The following is a 20,825-nucleotide window of genomic DNA, read 5'->3' on the forward strand; positions in this document are numbered from 1 at the left end:
GGCAACACCGACCGTAGCCAGGTAAGTGTGTTTTTATCTTATCCATTTCATTTCCCCACCTACCTCACCCCTGCCCCTCTACCCGAGTCCGGTAGCAGCCACTGCTGCAAAGTATCGCCTCTGGAGGCCATGATTGCTCTGGGATGGGGCATGGCTGTGGAGGTTCCATAATAGGAGACGTGGGTGGTGGTGGTCCAGGGATGGGAGAGGTTTATGAACACCCTAGAGTGGGGGAGGGCAGCTGTGCACCTGAAGTGGGAATGGAGCGCATGATATTGGGAAAAAAGGGTGCAAGGAAGGTTCTGTGTCTGGACAGGACTTGGGTGGGTGCCGGAGAAGAGAGGGTGGTGCTAGTACTGGGGAGAAGGATGGCATGATGGCGCAGAAAAGCCTTTGAAAAGCACAGCCGTGGTTCTCGAGTGCACGAGGACATTCGTAGCTCAGGGCTGGACGAGGGAAATGATGATCCTGCAACTGGAGGGCACAGCAATGTCGCTGGACCAGAACCATGGTCATACCTGTGCCTCAACAGGACATTAAAGGTATGGTACTTGAGGATGGTAGTGATGGAACAGATCTAGAAGAAGAGCCAGGGCAGTAAGGTTCCTGTACAAAAGAGGGCATTGAAGGTGTGGTACTTGAGGATGGTAGTGATGGAACAGATCTAGAAGAAGAGCCAGGGCAGTAAGGTTCCTGTACAAAGGAGGGCATTGAAGGTGTGATACTTGAGGATGGCAGTAATGGAACAGGTCTTGAAGAGGAGCCATGGCATTAAGGTTCCTGTACAAAGGAGGGCAGTAAAGACCCGGTACTGGAGCAGACAGTGGTAGTCCTGGCCTCAACAGGCGAGAGGGCAGTGAGGAGCCTGGTACAGAGGAGGACAGTGTACATCCTGGCACAGGCGTGCACACTGATGTCTTGATATTTGAAGCCCCAGAGACGCAGCTCTACCTTGGGATGCCCAGCTTCGTCTTCAGGTTGAGAAGGTTCCCCATTAAGGGGCCACTGTTCTAGCATCAGCCTTTGGAATAAGGTCTGGTGGCATGTGGTGCCCCCAGATCACCATGCCCTTCTCCGTGAACACTGTATCCTCCCCTCAGTTTTGCTCCCAGGCCCTTAGGGCACCCTGCCCATGGTCGCTCTGTGTTCCCTAGGACAGCCTGCCAATATTCATGCTGTGCCCACTGGCCACCACCTTCGATGGCGCAGTGCCCCCCGGTAGGTCCTGCCTTTGGCTGCAATGCGCTCTTGGGTTATTCTGCTCTTGGTCATGCTTTGGCCCCGGGGTAACCCACCCCAATCAGTGCTTTGCGCTCCTAGCAGATTCTGTTCTTGGGTGTGCTGTGCTCTTGGGGTACCCTCTCCTTGGTCATGCTGTGTGCCATGAGAATACCCTGCCCTTGGCCAAGCTCTCCCTTTGGAGAGACATCCTAGACCAGATGTGGCCCCAGGATACCCTGCCTGGCAACCCTGTGCTCCCAGAGTACCCTGCCCTTGGCCAAGCTGTGCTTTCCTCCCTGGCCCTTGGGCACCCTGCCCTTGGCCATGGTGTGGCCCCGGGGTAACACCATTTGCAGCGCTGTGCACCAATGAGAGCACCTGCCCTTGGCAGCGCTGTGCTACCCTGTCCTCGGTCATGCACTGTCCCTGGGGTAACCCACCATTACCAGCGCACTCCACCCTTGCAGATTCTGCCCTTGGCTGCACTGTGCTCCAAGGGTACCCTGCCCTTGGCCATGCTGTGGCCCCTGGGGTAACCCACCCTTAACAGCACGCTCCACCCCTGCAGATTCTGCCCTAGGCTGTGCTGTGCTCCCAGGGTACCCTGCCCTCGGTCATGCACTGTCCATGGGGTAACCCACCATTACCAGCGCACTCCACCCCTGCAGATTCTGCCCTTGGCTGCACTGTGCTCCAAGGGTACCCTGCCCTTGGCCATGCTGTGGCCACTGGGGTAACCCACCCTTAGCAGTGCTCTGCACCACTGCAGATTCTGCCCTAGGCTGCGCTGTGCTCCAAGGGTACCCTGTCCACGGCCATGCTGTGACCCCTGGGGTATTGTGCCCTTGCAGTAATACTTACCCCGCCCCAATTTAGAGTCCTGGCAAGATCATTTCCTGTCCCGAGAGGGAGTATGGCGACTGGTGGCTGCGGGTTCAAGTGAAGCTGGTCCAAGATGGAGAGAATCCAGCCCACCTGGGGGAGAAAGCACAGGACAATTGTCACAAAGGCAAGCGCAGGCAGTAACTGCGGGAAGTGACAGACTGCACCCCACTCAATGAGAGGTCACATGCTGAAAAACAGGCAGCAACTGTGGGACAGGAAAGAGTGAGGCACAGAAAGTCACTGCAAGAGGGGATGGCATGGAACACAGGCAGTGAGGACCAGGCTTGAGAAGGGACAGGCAGAAAAACAGGCAGCAACTGTGGTAAGGGACAGACTGAAACACAGGCAGTGAGACACAAGAAGTGAGGAGGGAGAAACAAGCACATGCAATGAGAAGGGAGAAACTGAAGAACAGGCAGTGAGAAGGGAGAAACTGAAGCACAGGCGGTTGGAAGGGAGAAACTGAAGCACAGGCGGTGAGAAAAGAGAAACTGAAGCACCGGTGGTGAGAAGGGAGAAACTGAAGCACAGGCACCGAGAAGGAAGAAACCGAAGCACAAGCAGCGAGAAGGGAGAAACATAAGGACTGGCAGCGAGAAGGGAGAAACTGGAACACAGGCAGTGAGAAGGGAGAAACTGGAACACAGGCAGTGAGAAGGGAGAAATTGAAGCACAGGCAACGAGAAGGGAGAAACTGAAGCACAGGCAGCGAGAAGGGAGAAACTGGAACACAGGCAGTGAGAAGGGAGAAACAAACACAGGCAATGAGAAGGGAGAAACAAACACAGGCAATGAGAAGGAAGAGACTGAAGCACAGGCAGTGAGAAGGGAGAAACTGAAGCACAGGCAACGAGAAGGGAGAAACTGAAACACAGGTAACGAGATGGGAGAAACTGAAACACAGGTAACGAGATGGGAGAAACAGAAGCACATGCAGCGAGATGGGAGAAACTGAAACACAGGTAACGAGGTGGGAGAAATGGAAGCACAGGCAATGAGAAGGAAAAAACGGTAGCACAGGCAACAAGAAGGGAGAAACTGTAGCCCAGGCAATGAGAAGGGAGACACTGAAGAACAGGCAGTGGGAAGAGAGAAATGGAAGTACAGGCAGTGAGAAGGGAGAAACCAAAGCAGAAGCAGTGAGAAGGGAGAAACTGAAGCACAGACAATGAGAAGGAAGAGACTGAAGCACAGGCAGAGAGAAGGGAGAAACCAACACAGGTAACGAGAAGGGAGAAACTGAAGCACAGGCAGTGAGAAGGGAGAAACTGAAGCACAGGCAGTGAGAAGGGAGAAACTGAAGCACAAGTAGCGAGAAGGGAGAAACTGAAGCACAGACAATGAGAAGGAAGAGACTGAAGCACAGGCAGCGAGAAGGGGGAAACTGAAACACAGGTAATGAGATTGGAGAAACTGAAGCACAGGCATTGAGAAGGAAGAAACAAACTGAAGCACAGGACATGAGAAGGAAGAAACTGAAGCACAGGCAGTGAGAACGGAGAAACTGAAGCACAGGCATTGAGAAGGAAGAAACAAACTGAAGCACAAGCAACGAGAAGGAAGAAACTGTAGCACAGGCATCGAGAAGGGAGAAACTGAAGCACAGGCAGCGAGAAGGGAGAAGCTGGAGCACAAGCAGCCAGAAGGGAGAAACTGAAGCACAGGCAGCGAGAAGGGAGAAACTGACGCACAGGCAGTGAGAAGGGAGAAACTAGAACGCAGGCAGTGAGAAGAGAGAAACGGAAGTACAGGCAGTGAGAGGGGAGAAACCAAAGCAGAAGCATCGAGAAGGGAGAAACTGAAGCACAGACAATGAGAAGGAAGAGACTGAAGCACAGGCAGAGAGAAGGGAGAAACAAACACAGGTAACGAGAAGGGAGAAACTGAAGCACAGGCAGTGAGAAGTGAGAAACTGAAGCACAAGTAGCGAGAAACGAAAGCACAGGCAGTGAGAAGGGAGAAACGGAAGCACAGGCAGTGAGAAGGGAGGAACTGAAGCACAGGCAGTGAGAAGGGAGGAACTGAAGCACAGGCAGTGAGAAGGGACAAACTGAAGCACAAGCAGTGAGAAGGGACAAACTGAAGCACAAGCAGTGAGAAGGGAAAAACTGAAGCACAGGCAGTGAAAAGGGAGAAACGGAAGAACAGGCAAGTGAGAAGGGAGAAACGGAAGAACAGGCAAGTGAGAAGGGAGAAACTGAAGCACAGGCAGTGAGAAGGAAGAAACTGAAGCACAGGCAGTGAGAAGGGAACAACTGAAGCACAGGCAGTGAGAGGGGAGAAACTGAAGCACAGGCAGTGAGAGGGGAGAAACTGAAGTACAGACTGCAGCTGTGGGAGAGAAGAGACTGAATCACAGTCATTGTGGCACAGACTTTGAGATGGTAGAAACTGCAGCACAAGTACACCTGTGGTAGATGACAGACTAAAGCACAGGCTGTCACTGCAGAAGGGGAGAGACAGGCAAGGAGAGGGTAAAACTGAAACACAGGCACAAGTGTGGGAGAGGAGAGACTTAAACAGAGCTTCACACCTGTATCCTAGCTTAAGTGGTATTTGTATGCTCAATAAATATAGAATTACTAATAGATGAGGGAGGGGACAGGTTCAAGCTTGGACAGTGGGGAGTAGACTCGGATGTCAATACGGGTGAGCAAAGAAGCTTCAAACAGATATTTTATCACAGATATTGTAAGTGTTGGGGGCAGAGGTCTCAACCACTGAGAGGGATTACGCGTAAACCAGCTGGTCCTTTCAGATCTTGAGTAACAGGAATTATTGAATTAGGAATTGCCATAAGCAAGGGGCTTTAGAAGCCGAGTTACTAACAAAGGGTGCAACCCCCTGATTTTATCATTGTCAGTGAGACGTTGGGTGTCAAGTTTCCTGTATGCGAGAAAAAGAGACGTTTTGAAATCCAGCAGCTTCTAGGATGTCAAGAGTGTCGCTCCCTCAAGGATTGGCTGAAGCCTCCTCCCTCGACTTCACCCTTTAATGGGACAAGAAAAGGCTATCCTATGCGTTATATTTGATGACTTGACGCCAAAAATTAAAGGAAGAAAGAAAAGACTGACCGTCCTGAAAAGGGTGGATTTATAAATTCTTGAAACCGAAACGCATCAACAGTTTTTATTTTGCAATCTCTGGGAGTGATCAATTGTATCTGAATATTGATTCATAACTGGACTGATGTAAATTTGGTAAATGTGATCTTGTTTAAGACTGAGCAAATTGTCTGTTTTATAAATTCTTCTGTTTTAATGTGTTTCTTGTGTGATATCTAACAGAATATATTTTTATTCATGAATGTCTTTTGAGAATACTTTGCCTAAACAAAAATAAATCTGTCTATCTACATTTATATTCTTTCTATATGATCAATGGTATCATTTATGCACAATATTTCTGAAGTTGATTGAGGAGGCTTGATGAGTGAAAGACGGGTGACTGAATTCAGGTTTCCGAATATTAAATTTGAGGAATACCTGGGGATGCTTTTTTTATTATTACTCTTTTAACCCGAGCTCCTTGGTATTGAGGGGTTGCTCGCTTTTGTTTGCAGCGCAGGGGTAGACTAATGCAAGAGACTGACTGGGATGTGGAAAGATTGGTTTAAGGGCAGTGAAAGGGGACAGTGCGACAGGTAGTGAGCGGGGAACACACTGAAGAACAGGCAGCAACTGTGTACCAGCAGATCCACTTATCTCGATACCCTTTCGTCCCCTGCTGAAGTGGATAGATGTATGCGTTGCTTTAAAAGGTCAGAGATTTCTAATGGAAGGGTACCCATCCTGGCAGAGAGGCTGACAGTGGGGAAGAGGTGAGAGAGGGAAGTACGAGCAGAGTTCCCTGTGCACATGAACACACAACAGAAGCCGCTCCAAGTGTCGTGACTGTAACCTAGATAATGCTAAGTGAAGTGAGCGATGGCATCTCACAACAAGCATTGGCATAGCCAATAGGTCTCGCCTTTGGGACCTTATAAGAGTTTAGCCATGCAACAGTTGCATAACTAAATACTTATAAGGTCCCAAAAGCGAGACCTATTGGCTATGCCAAGCGGCCGTGCGGCCGCGAAAGTGATTGCGATCGCGATCAAACATCAAAGTGAAAGTAATTGCGGTAAAGCACGCGCGCACATGCACTGTAGCTCTAGGCTGGCCTGCTAGTACTTTTTGGAGCCCTCTCAATAAGTATCGCCAGACCAGCGCATGCGCTGGGTCAGGCGAGACCTAAAAAGTGAAGGACTGTCCTCACACAACACCAGGTGTCATGCTTCATCATCAGCAGTCCTTGCTCTCCAAAAACACGTTTTGATGGAGAGCGGGCCTACACCTGGGGACAGGGAGGTTATTCTAAAGCTAAATGGGGGCCCATATAGTGAGTGAGTTAAAAATCAGTATAATCTCCAGAATTAATTTTATTCTGAGGAGGGGATAATATGATATTAAAAAACAAGACCTTTGAGCATGGGGATTTATTGCCCCATCACCATAGTGGTAAGTGTTGTCGAACTGTTTCTGCCTATCTGGCCCAAGGGGTCCGCGGCATTCCTCAGGACAAGAAAAATAGAGAAAGGGCTCCTTGTCCTACCACACTAGTTGGTAGGATGACCCCACTGCGTAGGCTGACCTATGTCAATGCTCTACCTAATATACATGTCATATCGTCCTTTTAAGGAAACTTACACGCCCCATGTGAGGAGAGCGAGGGAGAGACCCCTGTAGTCACACTTTCGTCAAGGTGCACCATAACCTGCGTGCATGTACTCTCCGTCCCCAAGAATCCTCTGCGAAAGGCCGTGCAAAAAGGAGGACGGAATCATGACTCAAAGCACCATGCGTTGGGATGGTCAAGTGATGCTTGTGGATTCGCCATATCTGAGCATTATTACGAATTGGCACTTAACAAAAAGAATGAAATGAAGGTTATCCTGATTAATACACATATTCCACCAGGGGGATTGACTAGGTTGTCCCTGATGAATCAACATCGAAGGAAGAAAAAAAATGGAGGCTATCGGGCCTGCCAAACAGTGCTGATGGGGTGGGGGGTGCCTTCAATGTGCTCATTACATCGGAAGTGAACGTGCAATCAGATGTGACGGCGCAAGATGAGATGGGAGATAGCGGGGTATATTCCAAGGAATCGGACTCACAGGCACAGCTCCTCCACATCAACCATTGACTACATTTTGGTCACTCGTGGTCTCGAGTGCGGATCCTTCCCAGGATTATAGCGATAGCTGCGTATTACACTTGGAAATGAATGTAAGCGGAAGGAATTTATATCAGACCCCCTCCCGTAACAGGTGGTATGACTTTAAAGTGGGTGCAATGGGAACCGAGATACTGGTCTGTTCCTCTGCAAACCTGACTTGAGAGATTGAGAAAAGGTGAAAGAGGGGCAGCTAGAGTGGCTCGAGTGTTGGCTGAAGGAAGTGTTCATAAATAATCCCCCATGAACGACATTCTGGACCTCCGACTCTCCCGTATAGAAGGAAGCGGGGTGCCAACGCTCCAAGAGCTCCTAGACCGGAGGAGACTGGGAATGCCTTTTTATTTAGAGTGAATATTATAACACGGCAGAGCCAGCCTAGTGGTGTAGAAGAGCAAAAGACACGTTGCGAAGGCGTGCAAGGAGGGACAGCAGCTGAAGGAGTGGGATGCTGCTAACAAAGAAGTATTAAAGAATCACGACCAGGCTTTTTGGAATGGGGGGTGCGTCTAGATCTCCGGTGAGCACCGAGCCCCCTGCGGTTCCATTAGTGAATCCAAGCAAGTGGCAAGTTTTACTTTGATGAACTCTATCAATGTGGGGACATCTGAGGATTAGGGGAAAGGACTTTGAATTCAAACTGGGCCCTGCTACATACAATCAGACAGTTCCATGTCTGTCGGAACAGGGTAAGTACATTATATGTGAAAGTAAGGAGACGCCCGCGAGGGCCCGGACTGTATTCAATCACGTTTCAAAAAGTCAAACCTCTCACAGTTGGCAGCAGAACTACAGCAGATACTCACTTGACTCATTAACCCCTTCAGTGCCCATGACGAGCTGGACTCGTCATGGGCCGCGGTTGCGCTGTGCCCATGACGAGTCCAGCTCGTCATAGACCCCGCCCGCTAATGAAAGGCGCGGCACAGGGCGGGGAAAGGGGCGGGCACTGAAGGGGTTAAGGAGGGTCATGGAAGGATAAACAAACTTATGTTTAAGAGTTCTGTCATTACTTTCTCTGGTGCTTTTTTCTTAAACACCATTGGAATTATTACAATTATTTAAAAACAAAAAATTAAATATTAGCTTTCAAGAAAATGGTTTATTTGTACACTATGTGCAAAACAGAAACCATCTGCACTTTTGGTATTTAAAGGGGCTTAGGAATTTTTAAGGCTTTGGGAAATGTGGCAAATTCAGATTTTAGGAACCATCTATGAGGTAAACATGCCTACATTTATAAGAATATCTCTACCGGTCAGAGAAACTGAAGGCAAAGTCTGGAAGAGGTATCTAGGAGTTTGAGAATCCCTATCGACGAAGGCCTTAAGATTGGACCCAAGTCTGGATGAGGAATCTAAAGGAGTTTGAGAATCCCTATCGACGAAGGCCTTAAGATTGGACCCAAGTCTGGAAGAGGAATCTAGGAGTTTGAGAATCCCTATCGATCAAGACCTTAAGATTGGACCTAAGTCTGGAAGAGTTATCCAGGAGTTTGAGAATCCCTATTGACGAAGGCCTTAAGATTGGACCTAAGTCTGGAAGAAAAATCTAAAGGAGTTTGAGAATCCCTATCGATCAAGGCCTTAAGATTGGACCCAAGTCTGGAAGAGGAATCTAGGAGTTTGAGAATCCCTATCGATCAAGACCTTAAGATTGGACCTAAGTCTGGAAGAGTTATCTAGGAGTTTGAGAATCCCTATCGACGAAGGCCTTAAGATTGGACCTAAGTCTGGAAGAGGAATCTAGGAGTTTGAGAAGCCCTATCCACAAAGGCCTTAAGATTGGACTCAAGTCTGGATGAGGAATCTAAAGGAGTTTGAGAATCCCTATCGACGAAGGCCTTAAGATTGGACCTAAGTCTGGAAGAGGAATCTAGGAGTTTGAGAATCCCTATCCACAAAGGCCTTAAGATTGGACCTCTTGATGAGTTGCATAACAGAAAAAAAAATTACACAAGTGATCACAGGTCAATAGGGCAAGACATTCTAAAGGAAGTGAACAAACCCGCCGAGATCTCTCCTTTTAGGGTCTTGTTGGTGAAGCCTTACATTTCATGGACTGGAAGAAAGAGGGTGTGGCCAGAATTCCCTCTAGAACAGTCTTAGAAGCTCAACAGAAATTGACTTCTAATGAAAAACGTTGTGGAGCTTACTTTGAGAGCAGAACTCCTCGATCCAATACTTCTGAGGTGCGGACAGGTCTTTATCGCTTGCTAAGGTAGTGGCGGAAGAGCAGCATTTTATGTTAATTTTAAATCAGGACATCGGTCACAAGCCTCAGGTAGAGACTTGAAGAAAACAAACTGAAAGGCTGACTTCTGTACAGAAGATATTACATCACTGATGTTGTTTTATTCAGGATATTATTTGTCGAGGGTTCTATTTGAACCGCAAAGAAATCTTTAACCCATTACACAAGTCGGTGAAAGGAGGGTTTTAAAAATATTAAAGGGGCATAATTATTTCATCTGGATGGTTTGTAAAGTTTTGCATATGCCACCTCATCGTGACTCTACTCTCTAGAGAATGGGAGTAGACATTTTTAATAAATCCCAACAAAATACAGACGGATATGGGAAATATGAATGCAGATAGCATGAAAGACGAAATATAGGCACTAAACAAGCTCAATACCTACCTGTGGGGGGGGGGGGGAGAGAGAGACAAAAGCGAGAGAGAGAGAGAGGAGATGGAGAGAGAGACAGAGGGTGAGACACACAGAAACACATCAGTGAAAGCACAAAGATGCACACACACACATTGTCCCCCACACTGGTGCAGCCAGTGCGAGGGGCACTTGTGCAGGCAGAGGCAGAATGCAACTGCACAATAATGAGCAGGAAGAGACACAAGTGCTTTACGGGTAGAGACACATAGTGATTTCAGAAAGGTGCACGTACGTACAGTCATTGGTCCGCACAAACTAGCACAGAGTCCCACCAATGCACACAGACATGAGCGTGTACGACGCGACTATGGAAGTCCATACATATGGGAGACAAAAGACACATACATGTGTGGATGCACACACTCATCATGTGTGGAGACAGAGACACAGACTGATACTCACGGTTCCGTCCCCTCCACACGCCAAGATTCGTAGGGTGGGAACCTTGCGGTACATTTCCAGCCTGCAGGAGAACAAGAGAGGCTTGACAGACATCCCTCATGGACCCCCGCTGTGAATCTCGTCATATACACAGGGAAATATCTTCAGCAAAAAGTGGACGTGATGCAGCAGCAGTGCAAGCTTCCTTCACACATAGCAGATACAGTACAGGCAGCAGCAGTGCAAGCTTCCTTCACACGCCTCACAGGCTGCAGCAGCGCAAGCATCCAACAAACAGAGAGCAGGCAGTAACGCGCTGCAGCAGAGCAAGCATGCTACACACACAGCAGGAGGCAACCAGCTGCACAGGCTGCAGCAGCGCAAGCATCCTACACACAGAGCGCAGGCAGCAATGCGCTGCAGCAGAGCAAGCATGCTACACACAGAGTAGGCGGCAACCAGCTGCACAGGCTGCAGCAGTGCAAGCATCCTTCACACGCCTCACAGGCTGCAACAGTGCAAGCTTCCATCACGCGCCTCACAGGCTGCAGCAGTGCAAGCTTCCTTCACACACCTCACAGGCTGCAGTAGTGCAAGCTTCCTTCACGCGCCTCACAGGCTGCAGTATTGCAAGCTTCCTTTACACGCCTCACAGGCTGCAGCAGTGCAAGCTTCCTTCACGCGCCTCACAGGCTGCAGCAGTGCAAGCATCCTACACACAGAGCGCAGGCGACAACGTGCAGCAGCAGCGCAAGCATCCTACACACAGAGCGCAGGCGGCAACGTGCTGCAGCAGCGCAAGCATCCTACACACAGAGCGCAGGCAGCAATGATCTGCAGCAGCGCAAGCATACTACACACAGAGCGTAGGCGGCAATACGCTGCAGCAGCGCAAGCATCCTACACACAGAGCGCAGGCGGCAACACGCTGCAGCAGCGCAATCATCCTACACACAGAGCGCAGGCGGCAATGATCTGCAGCAGCGCAAGCATCCTACACACAGAGCGCAGGCGGCAACGCGCTGCAGCAGCGCAAGCATCCTACACACAGAGCGCAGGCAGCAACGCGCTGCAGCAGTGCAAACATCCTACACACAGAGCGCAGGCGGCAACGCGCTGCAGCAGCGCAAGCATCCTACACACAGAGCGCAGGCGGCAATGATCTGCAGCAGCGCAAGCATCCTACACACAGAGCGCAGGCAGCAACGCGCTGCAGCAGCGCAAGCATCCTACACACAGAGCGCAGGCGGCAATGATCTGCAGCAGCGCAAGCATCCTACACTCAGAGCGCAGGCGGCAACACGCTGCAGCAGCACAAGCTTCTTTCACGTGCCTCACAGGCTGCAGCAGTGCAAGCATCCTACACACAGAGTGCAGGCAACAACGTGCAGCAGCAGCGCAAGCATCCTACACACAGAGCGCAGGCGACAACGTGCAGCAGCAGCGCAAGCATCCTACACACAGAGCGCAGGCGACAACGCGCTGCAGCAGCGCAAGCATCCTAAACACAGAGCGCATGCGGCAATGATCTGCAGCAGCGCAAGCATACTACACACAGAGCGCAGGCAGCAATACGCTGCAGCAGCGCAAGCATCCTACACACAGAGCGCAGGTGGCAACACGCTGCAGCAGCGCAAGCATCCTACACACAGAGCACAGGCGGCAATGATCTGCAGCAGCGCAAGCATCCTACACAGACAGCGCAGGCAGCAACGCGCTGCAGCAGCGCAAGCATCCTACACACAGAGCGCAGGCAGCAACGCGCTGCAGCAGCGCAAGCATCCTACACTCAGAGCGCAGGCGGCAACACGCTGCAGCAGCAGGGCAGGGTAAGGGCCAAGCGCTCTTCTACTCACAAAGACCTCCAGAGGGGAGGACACATTGGGCTCTGGGTTAGGAGAGAAGTTATGAACTTACATGTTAGAGGGGACGTGAGGCATTGAGATACCCTTGGGATGGGGTCACAGTCAGAGATTTACAGGAGTAAAGCACAACTCATAAGAGGTCCTGGGAGTGGGGTGTGGACCCTGGAATCAGGTGTATGACCAGGTAGGGGTTGGAGAGTCCCTGGTGTGACCCAAGACCTCAGGGGGGCATGTCTGGACCGCAGAGAATCAGGAGAGTACCCTAACAATGTGGGGGTGTAGGGTGGTTTTGCTGGGGGACAATAACTCTCTCCCTCCACACAACCACTCATTACCACCAAAGCTGTGGCTGAGCATACGCTTTTCTAGGGTGGGGCTAGAGTGAGAAAGGACATTTTGGGGTGAAGTATGAGGGACCGTAGGATAAGACCTGAGAACATGCCATCGGAGGGGGGATACTCACGCTTCCTTAGGGCCACCCTGGCTGAGGTCGAAGACTTGCCGTGGGTTCAGATACCACATGAAGGACTGGATGATCTTGGAGCCCTGTGAGGGAAAAGAAAGAGGTGAGGAGATTAGGACAGCGGAGGGTCAAAGGGGTGGATGGATGGGGGCTCCCTGCAGTGCAGTCGGATTCCTAAGAAGAGAGAATCCGGTCTTCAAAGTCCCATTACAAGCCTCAACTTTCTGCAGTTTGCAGCAGCGGCCTAACCTTGTTTATTTTTCCAACCAGGTGAAAGATGCCCCTCACCACCTCCATTTGTTCTTGCCAGTGCCCTCGGATCCTAGAGCTCATGTGGATGCAGGCTCCAGAGTTCTGCCAGCCAAGAAGTGACAAAGAGCTGAATTCACCCTTCATTGATCCTCAGAGCAGCCTGCCTCTCTTCTGGCTACAGAGTGGATGCCCGGCTGGAGACTGTAAGTCGAGGGACCAGGCTTTACGTTGTACACACGAATGAGGCGTACCACTCCCCACCGAGTGCTAAACTCCGGTAGTCGCCCACATAGGATCCTTACTTTCCCCAGAGTGTGTATACAATATTGTGTCACATTCCTTTGAACCCTGGCAGAGGGCTACAGAGGATGCTTGAAATATCATCTTTCGCCTTCCCGCGATCCTACACTTGCCGGGTCATCGTTCGCACATCCTCCAAACCAAGAACTTCAGCAGAGTCTCCTCAATAAGATGTGGATGCGAAGTATCTCTTAGACTCTGCCGGGCAACCGCTGCCCCTCGTGCCTCTGGATCCAGAGCTCACAAGGGAACCACGTGGTGACTTTGACCCAGTCGGGCAGGGATTGTTAAATCTTTGATTGAGGTGACATAGACCTCCAACTGTCCCACCACCTACAAAAGGGACTACCTAGGACCAATCCCACCGCCTACAAAAGGGACTACAGGGGGACCAATCCCACCGCCTACAAAAGGGACTACAGGGGGACCAATCCCACCGATTACAAAAGGGACTACCGAGGGACAAATCCCACCGCCTGCAAAAGGGACTACCTAGGACCAATCCCACTGCCTACAAAAGGGACTACAGGGGGACCAATCCCACCGCCTACAAAAGGGACTACCGAGAGACCAATCCCACCGATTACAAAAGGGACTACCGAGGGACAAATCCCACCGCCTGCAAAAGGGACTACCTAGGGACCAAACCCACCGCCTACAAAAGGGACTACCGAGGGACCAATCCCACCGCCTACAAAAGGGACTACCGAGGGACCAATCCCACCGCCTACAAAAGGGACTACCGAGGGACCAATCCCACCGCCTACAAAAGGGACTACCAAGGAACCAATCCCACCGCCTACAAAAGGGACTACCGAGGGACCAATCCCACCGCCTACAAAAGGGACTTCCTAGGGACCAATCCCACCGCCTACAAAAGGGACTACCGAGAGACCAATCCCACCGATTACAAAAGGGACTACCGAGGGACAAATCCCACCGCCTGCAAAAGGGACTACCTAGGGACCAAACCCACCGCCTACAAAAGGGACTACCGAGGGACCAATCCCACCGCCTACAAAAGGGACTACCGAGGGACCAAACCCACCGCCTACAAAAGGGACTACCGAGGGACCAATCCCACCGCCTACAAAAGGGACTACCGAGGGACCAATCCCACCACCTACAAAAGGGACTACCGAGGGACCAATCCCACCGCCTACAAAAGGGACTACCAAGGAACCAATCCCACCGCCTACAAAAGGGACTACCGAGGGACCAATCCCACCGCCTACAAAAGGGACTTCCTGGGGACCAATCCCACTGCCTACAAAAGGGACTACCGAGGGACCAATCCCACCGCCTACAAAAGGGACTTCCTAGGGACCAATCCCACCGCCTACAAAAGGGACTACCTAGGACCAATCCCACCGCCTACAAAAAGGGACTACCGAGGGACCAATCCCACCGCCTACAAAAGGGACTACCGAGGTACCAATCCCACTGCCTACAAAAGGGACTACCGAGGTACCAATCCCATGCCTAGAAAAGGGACTTTCTAGGGACCAATCCCACCGCCTACAAAAGGAACTACCGAGGGACCAATCCCACTGCCTACAAAAGGGACTACCGAGGTACCAATCCCATGCCTAGAAAAGGGACTTTCTAGGGACCAATCCCACCGCCTACAAAAGGAACTACCGAGGGACCAATCCCACTGCCTACAAAAGGGACTACCAAGGGACCAATCCCACCGCCTAGCAGGCTATGCAGAATACTTCAAATCTGCAACTAAAAGAAACGTATTTGGGAGACCTTCTGGGGGTATCTCCATACATATTAAGCATGCCCTGAAGCTACACTTCACAGAGATAAAGAACTCCTCTGACATGTTCCTAGCTGCCACTCTGAAAGGCCTCAACATGGTCGATGGCCCATTATCAATACTTTTAATTAATGTATACTATAATCCCCATGGGCAGAGCTCCAAGGATAAGCTCACTCGGCTGATTGAAATCCTGCTCACACAATTTGCCTCCATGGAACCCATCCTTCTTGGGGACTTCAATACGCACAAAATAGGGGAGCAGTCATCTGATGGCCACTCCTTTGGGAGTACTGGGAGATTTAACGCCCTTTTTCAGACATATACTTTGGCAAAAACTCACTCTTTATCTATAGAGTCCAAGCCAGGTGTAATCCACGTACCTACCTACAACAATCAGACTACTATAGATTATATTCTATTAAGTGAGAGGCTACGAAAACACATGCTAAATTATGCAGTGCTCCCACAGATCGATAGCGACCATGCCTCCTTATTGCTGCTTTTAACCATCACAGCGGAATCCTGTCGTACTCTCCGCCCCATTAGAGCGTCCAAGGGTGAAGAACAGCATAGGCTCCTTAGAGGAATTAAATGGGGCAGACGTCAATCAATGAATTTGACTCATGGGAATCGACATGGATCAGCTGGCAGACCGGCCCAAACAATCAGGGGTCTCATAGGCGAATGGGACAAACTTGCATACGAACTGGCTGTCAGGGCTCATGGCAGAAGGGTCCTAGGAACACTGACGACCCGTGCGCGAGCGCGACCGAAGGGACAGAAAACTTCAATCCCTAAGAGCCTTTGCGGGAGGCAGACGGCAGTGACGTCATGACGCCAGGGGGCGGAAGCTGACAAAGGGCTTCCAGGACACCGTCACGGTGCCGATTACTCCATGCCGGGAGCTGAGCCGCGTTCGAGCAGGAGGCTGGTAAGGGTGCTGTGAGCACCGCGCTTCCTATTCGGAGACTTCTGCACAGCTCAGGTATTGTGGCCAATCCCTCGTTGTCCCCCCCGTTGCTTCGTTGGCGGTTCCCAGGAGGGTTCCATGCGAAGCGTCTCCGAGTCCCTCATAACAGCCCCGTTGCTTCGTTGGCGGAGCCTACTTCGGGTTCCATGTGAAGCAACATCAAGTAACCATTGAGGGGACCACTGTGTACAAAATCATTCCGTGTTTGGAAGCTAACGGATGCAATTCATTACGGTCACCTGGCACGGTGACCCCTGTACACCTTTCTCCCGCGTTGGCGAACCGGTGTGGTACATTTGGCCTGCATTACGAGAGGGTATTAGTACTTGTGAGAAACACTGTTGTTAATGCTGAATCACTGTCATTGGAAAATGCTGATTATGCCTCAAAGTGTCCGCATGATGTAATGCTAATGTGCACGCATTTGAACCTTGTGTGATCCCGGAGATTGTGGGCCAAAAGACTTACTATTTCCTTTCTTATCATTCAGCAGGGGTATTGTGAGTGAGCTGGAGGTCCGCTCTTCCGCTCCCCTGTGTTACATTAAGACTCTGAGTGTATGGTATGTTCCTACCCCACCTCCATCATCAGTCTAGTGCGCTTGAGGCTCACGGGGGGGGGGGTGCTAGCTCCCGTAACATTTCCTATCTTTCTTCTAGAACTCAGGGAATCCTTCCCTACGACTAATAGGTTCCAGCCAGAGCAGCGCATTATGTTCCTTTACACGTAGGGCCGGGGCACCAGGAGAGGGAAGGGGCCGGGACAGAGCAGAAAGGCAGTTAGGGTAGGGGTGTACCGATCTTCCTCTTCTTTCTCGTTACAGGTCTCCCTCCCTGCTGTCCCCATCCTTTCCTTCCCCCACTGGACCACCTCAGAGAGTCTGTGAATATCTATTTCAGACCTTGAGGGTGTCGAGAGGTGGACCCCTATAGAGCAACGCACGATCCTGAGGATTCCTGGCCGCGACAGAGTAATCGGCCCACGATTTCTATCCTCCCGGTTGTGCGTTGGGTGATAGGTACAATGGCGACATTAGAAGACGTCCTCGTTGCCTTACAGTTAGTACAAGCGGAGTTAGCTGCCTCCAGAGCGGAAACCGCAGCTTTACAGGTCACCGTAGACAGAATACAAAGAAACCCTTTTAGTATCGGGAACCCCGGAGCCTCTCATTCGGCTCCTTTAGTAGTAGAAATCCCCACCCCGGTTCCCTTAGCTACCCCATAAAGGTTCCATGGAGAAGGGAGCAAGGTGCAAGTGTTTCTCACGCAGATCATGCTGCACTTTTCATGCAAACCCAAGGCCTTTTTCACCAACCATGCGCGAGTTGCGTTCTTAATCTTTTACTTGGCAGGGGACGCAGCTTAGTGGGCAGTTCCGTTGGTGAAACGAGATGATCCCTTATTATACGATTGGGACTCATTCATCAGGGAATTTGAGAAGACCTTCAACCGCCGAGCCGCTACTCTTTCGGCGGATAAAGACCTTCTAGAACTGAGACAAGGGAACCGCGATCTTATCGCTTATCTTAACGATTTCAGGCGCTTAGTCGCAGAAACAGACTGGCCCGAGGTCAAGCAGTCTGCAGTGTTCCATCGAGGGCTCAAGGAGGAGATGAAGGACATCTTAGCTCAGATTGACCCCCAGCCCGCTACATGCAAAGAGTTGATATCGTTGGTTCTTCGCTTGGATCATAGACTTAGCGAAAGAAGATGTGACACTAGAAGAAAGGACCGTGGGTCTTGGAGGGCGGAGGTTCCCCGTAGCACGGAGACAACACCAACTACTAGAGCTGAACCTATGGAGGTAGGAGCGGTCCGTTCCGCCCTCACGAGTGAAGAGAGGGACTACAGGAGGAAGAAAGGCCTGTGTATATACTGCGGGAAGAAAGGGCATTTTATTAGAGAATGCAGTTTAAGAAGCAAGAATCCCCGCACCAAGCCCCGCAAACAACTCGCGGCTACTTCAGAAGGAGCCCTGGGAAACGAGTCTGCTTAAGGAAGGAAGAAGGGAATTCTTTAAGCCAGAGGTACATCCCTTCCTTGTGTTCGAAGACACCGATCCCTAATCCACACTTCAACATTGTCCTCTCCCTGTTCGTCAGAGGGAAATCCTATAACGAGGTGGCCATGTTGGATTCCGGAGCCACGGGATGTTTTATCGATCAAACTTTGGTATCTCGTTTAGGCATTACCCTTGACGAAAAGAAGACTCCAGAAAACGTATATGCCGTCGACGGGAAACTACTATCGGCAGGACCCATTCGGTTTCAGACGGAAGCCCTGGAAATGCGCATAGGAGTGGAACACGCCGAAACACTGGTCTTTAATGTCATCCAGGCACCTCAATATGGATTGATATTGGGATTACCCTGGTTACAACAGCACAATCCACACGTGGATTGGGTGAAGAAAGAACTGCGCTTCACATCGGAGTATTGTACGAGGCAGTGCTTACCCCAAGATCATCGCCCGGCGAAGATGTTGGCAGTAATACACCATGTACCAACCGCGGCGGAACACCCAGTGACGTTACTCAAGGCGTACCAGATGTACAAAGACGTGTTCAACGAAGACAAAGCGGAAAGGCTACCCCCTCATAGGCAATACGATTGCCAGATTGACTTGATCCCAGGAGCGGTGGTACCCACAGGGAGAGTCTATGCTTTGACAGAGCCTGAGAACATCTTTCTGAAACAGTACTTGGACAAATATCTTGCTCTTGGCTTCATCCGGAACTCTATGTCTCCTGCAGCCTCTCCGTTGTTTTTCATTCCCAAGGCTAACGGTGAACTAAGAGCGTGTATAGACTTCAGGGCGTTAAACGCCATTACCGTGAAAAACAGGTATCCTCTCCCATTAATACCGGTACTACTGGAACAAGTACAGAAGGCTGTCATTTACACTTGTCTGGATCTGAAAGGGACATACCACTTGGTGTGCATGCGAAAGGGTGACGAGTGGAAGACCGTGTTTAAAACGCGGTACGGATTATACGAATATCTCGTCAAGCCCTTTGGGTTATGTAACGCGCCCGCTGCCTTCCAGTTCATCTTGAACGACGTCCTCCGCAAATATCTTGATCGTATCGTGGTGGTATATATCGACGACCTTCTCATTTATTCCCCCTCTGTCGAGAGTCATGTACATCACGTGCGCGCCATCTTGCAGACACTACAGGAGAATCACCTCTATTGCAAGATTAACAAATGTGAATTCGGAGTTTCCACCGTCGAATTCCTGGGGGTAATACTAACTCCTCACGGCCAGGAGATGTCAGAGCGGAAGATAGCGGCAGTAAGAGATTGGCCCATCCCCAAGACCGTTCGAGATATCCAATGTTTCCTCGGCTTTGCCAATTTCTACAGGAGGTTTATTGGGCATTTTTCGGGATTGGCAACCCCGTTGACACGATTATTGCGGAAGAAGGTACCCTTTCATTGGACAGAAGAAACACAGAGAGGGTTTGAGGAGCTCAAAAAGGCATTCGTGTCAGCACCGGTATTGGTGCATGCAGACCCGGACCGACCCTATATCGTAGAGGCGGACGCCTCTGACTATGCGGTGGGAGCGGTATTTTCACAACGCCACCCCTCAACGGGTCAATTACACCCGGTGGTCTATCGGTCCCGCAAGCTGAATTCTGCAGAATCCAACTACACCATCGCGGAGAAGGAACTTCTAGCCATCAAAGACGCCTTTGAGGAGTGGCGACATTATCTTCTAGGAGCCAAACACGTGGTAACGGTGTTCACGGATCACCGCAACCTCCAGTTTATGACGGCAGCTAGACATCTATCACCCCGTCAGTTGTGGTGGACACTATTCTTTGCCGAATACAACTTTTTGGTCACGTATCGTCCTGGAAAGGACAATAAAAAGGCAGATGCACTAACACGGCAATCCAGCTCAGAGATCAGGGAAGAACCACTCAAACAGACCATTATTGACCCGCGCAAGGTCGTATGTGCTACGGTCACCGAACCTCTCTTAAAAAGCGTGGCAAACGCGATGAAAACAGACAAATGGAAAACATGGTTATCGCAACATTCAGAGTGGGGACTGAAAGATGGGTTACCCCTTCGAGGAAGACAGCTGTTGGTGCCTGTCAATGCCCTCAGACAACAAGTGTTTCGATGGTGTCACACTCTCCCAAGCGCTGGTCATACAGGGGTGGAAAAAACCACGAAAAGAGTTCTTCGCCAGTTTTGGTGGCCGTCGATTCAGGCAGACATACGTCAATGGGTCCAGAAGTGTGTGGTCTGTGAACAGATGAAGGTCTCTCACGCCCGTCCGGCAGGACTGTTGCAAACCATGCCCACTCCAGAAGGCCCTTGGCAGAATATCTCCCTGGACTTCATTGTTGGCATGCCCAGTGATCAAGGACATACGGTGATTCTGGTAGTAGTTGACTATCTGACAAAAATGGCACATTTTATAGCCTGTAAAAATCTCCCCACCGCCGGTCAGTTAGCGCAATTATTACTGACACACATAGTCAGGTTACATGGATTGCCGCGGAGGGTGGTTTCGGACAGGGGGCCTCAGTTTATGGCGAAATTTTGGAAGGAATGGTGTACCTCTCTACAAATAGCCCCAGATCTTTCCACCAGTTTCCACCCCCAAACCGATGGGCAGACGGAGAGAGTGAACCAAACACTTAAACAGTATTTACGGTGTTATGTAGATCGCACAACAGAAAGATGGATCGACACGTTATGGTTGGCAGAGGTTGCATATAATAACGCAACACATAGTTCCACCCAGCTTTCCCCTTTCTTCTGCACATACGGTTTTCATCCCCGCTTTATCCCCTTCTTACACCCTGGGCAAGCGG

General features: G+C 50.6%; 1 protein-coding gene across 9 annotated transcripts in view; it reads right to left on the bottom strand.

Moving 5' to 3' along the window:
• The window catches only part of DGKZ (diacylglycerol kinase zeta), a 759,825-nt gene that overhangs the window by 280,234 nt on the left and 458,766 nt on the right, over nt 1-20,825 (bottom strand). For all 9 annotated transcript variants that reach the window (XM_085646693.1, XM_085646692.1, XM_085646686.1 and 6 more), the window contains 3 exons: nt 12,703-12,785; nt 10,396-10,456; nt 2,083-2,196 (listed from right to left, as the gene is read on the bottom strand). In XM_085646693.1, the coding sequence (XP_085502819.1) occupies nt 2,083-2,196; nt 10,396-10,456; nt 12,703-12,785 (258 nt within the window). The remainder of the gene's footprint in view (nt 1-2,082; nt 2,197-10,395; nt 10,457-12,702; nt 12,786-20,825) is intronic.

The sequence above is a fragment of the Triturus cristatus genome, chromosome 3_1 (genome assembly GCF_964204655.1).
Source record: "Triturus cristatus chromosome 3_1, aTriCri1.1, whole genome shotgun sequence".
NCBI lineage: Eukaryota > Metazoa > Chordata > Amphibia > Caudata > Salamandridae > Triturus > Triturus cristatus.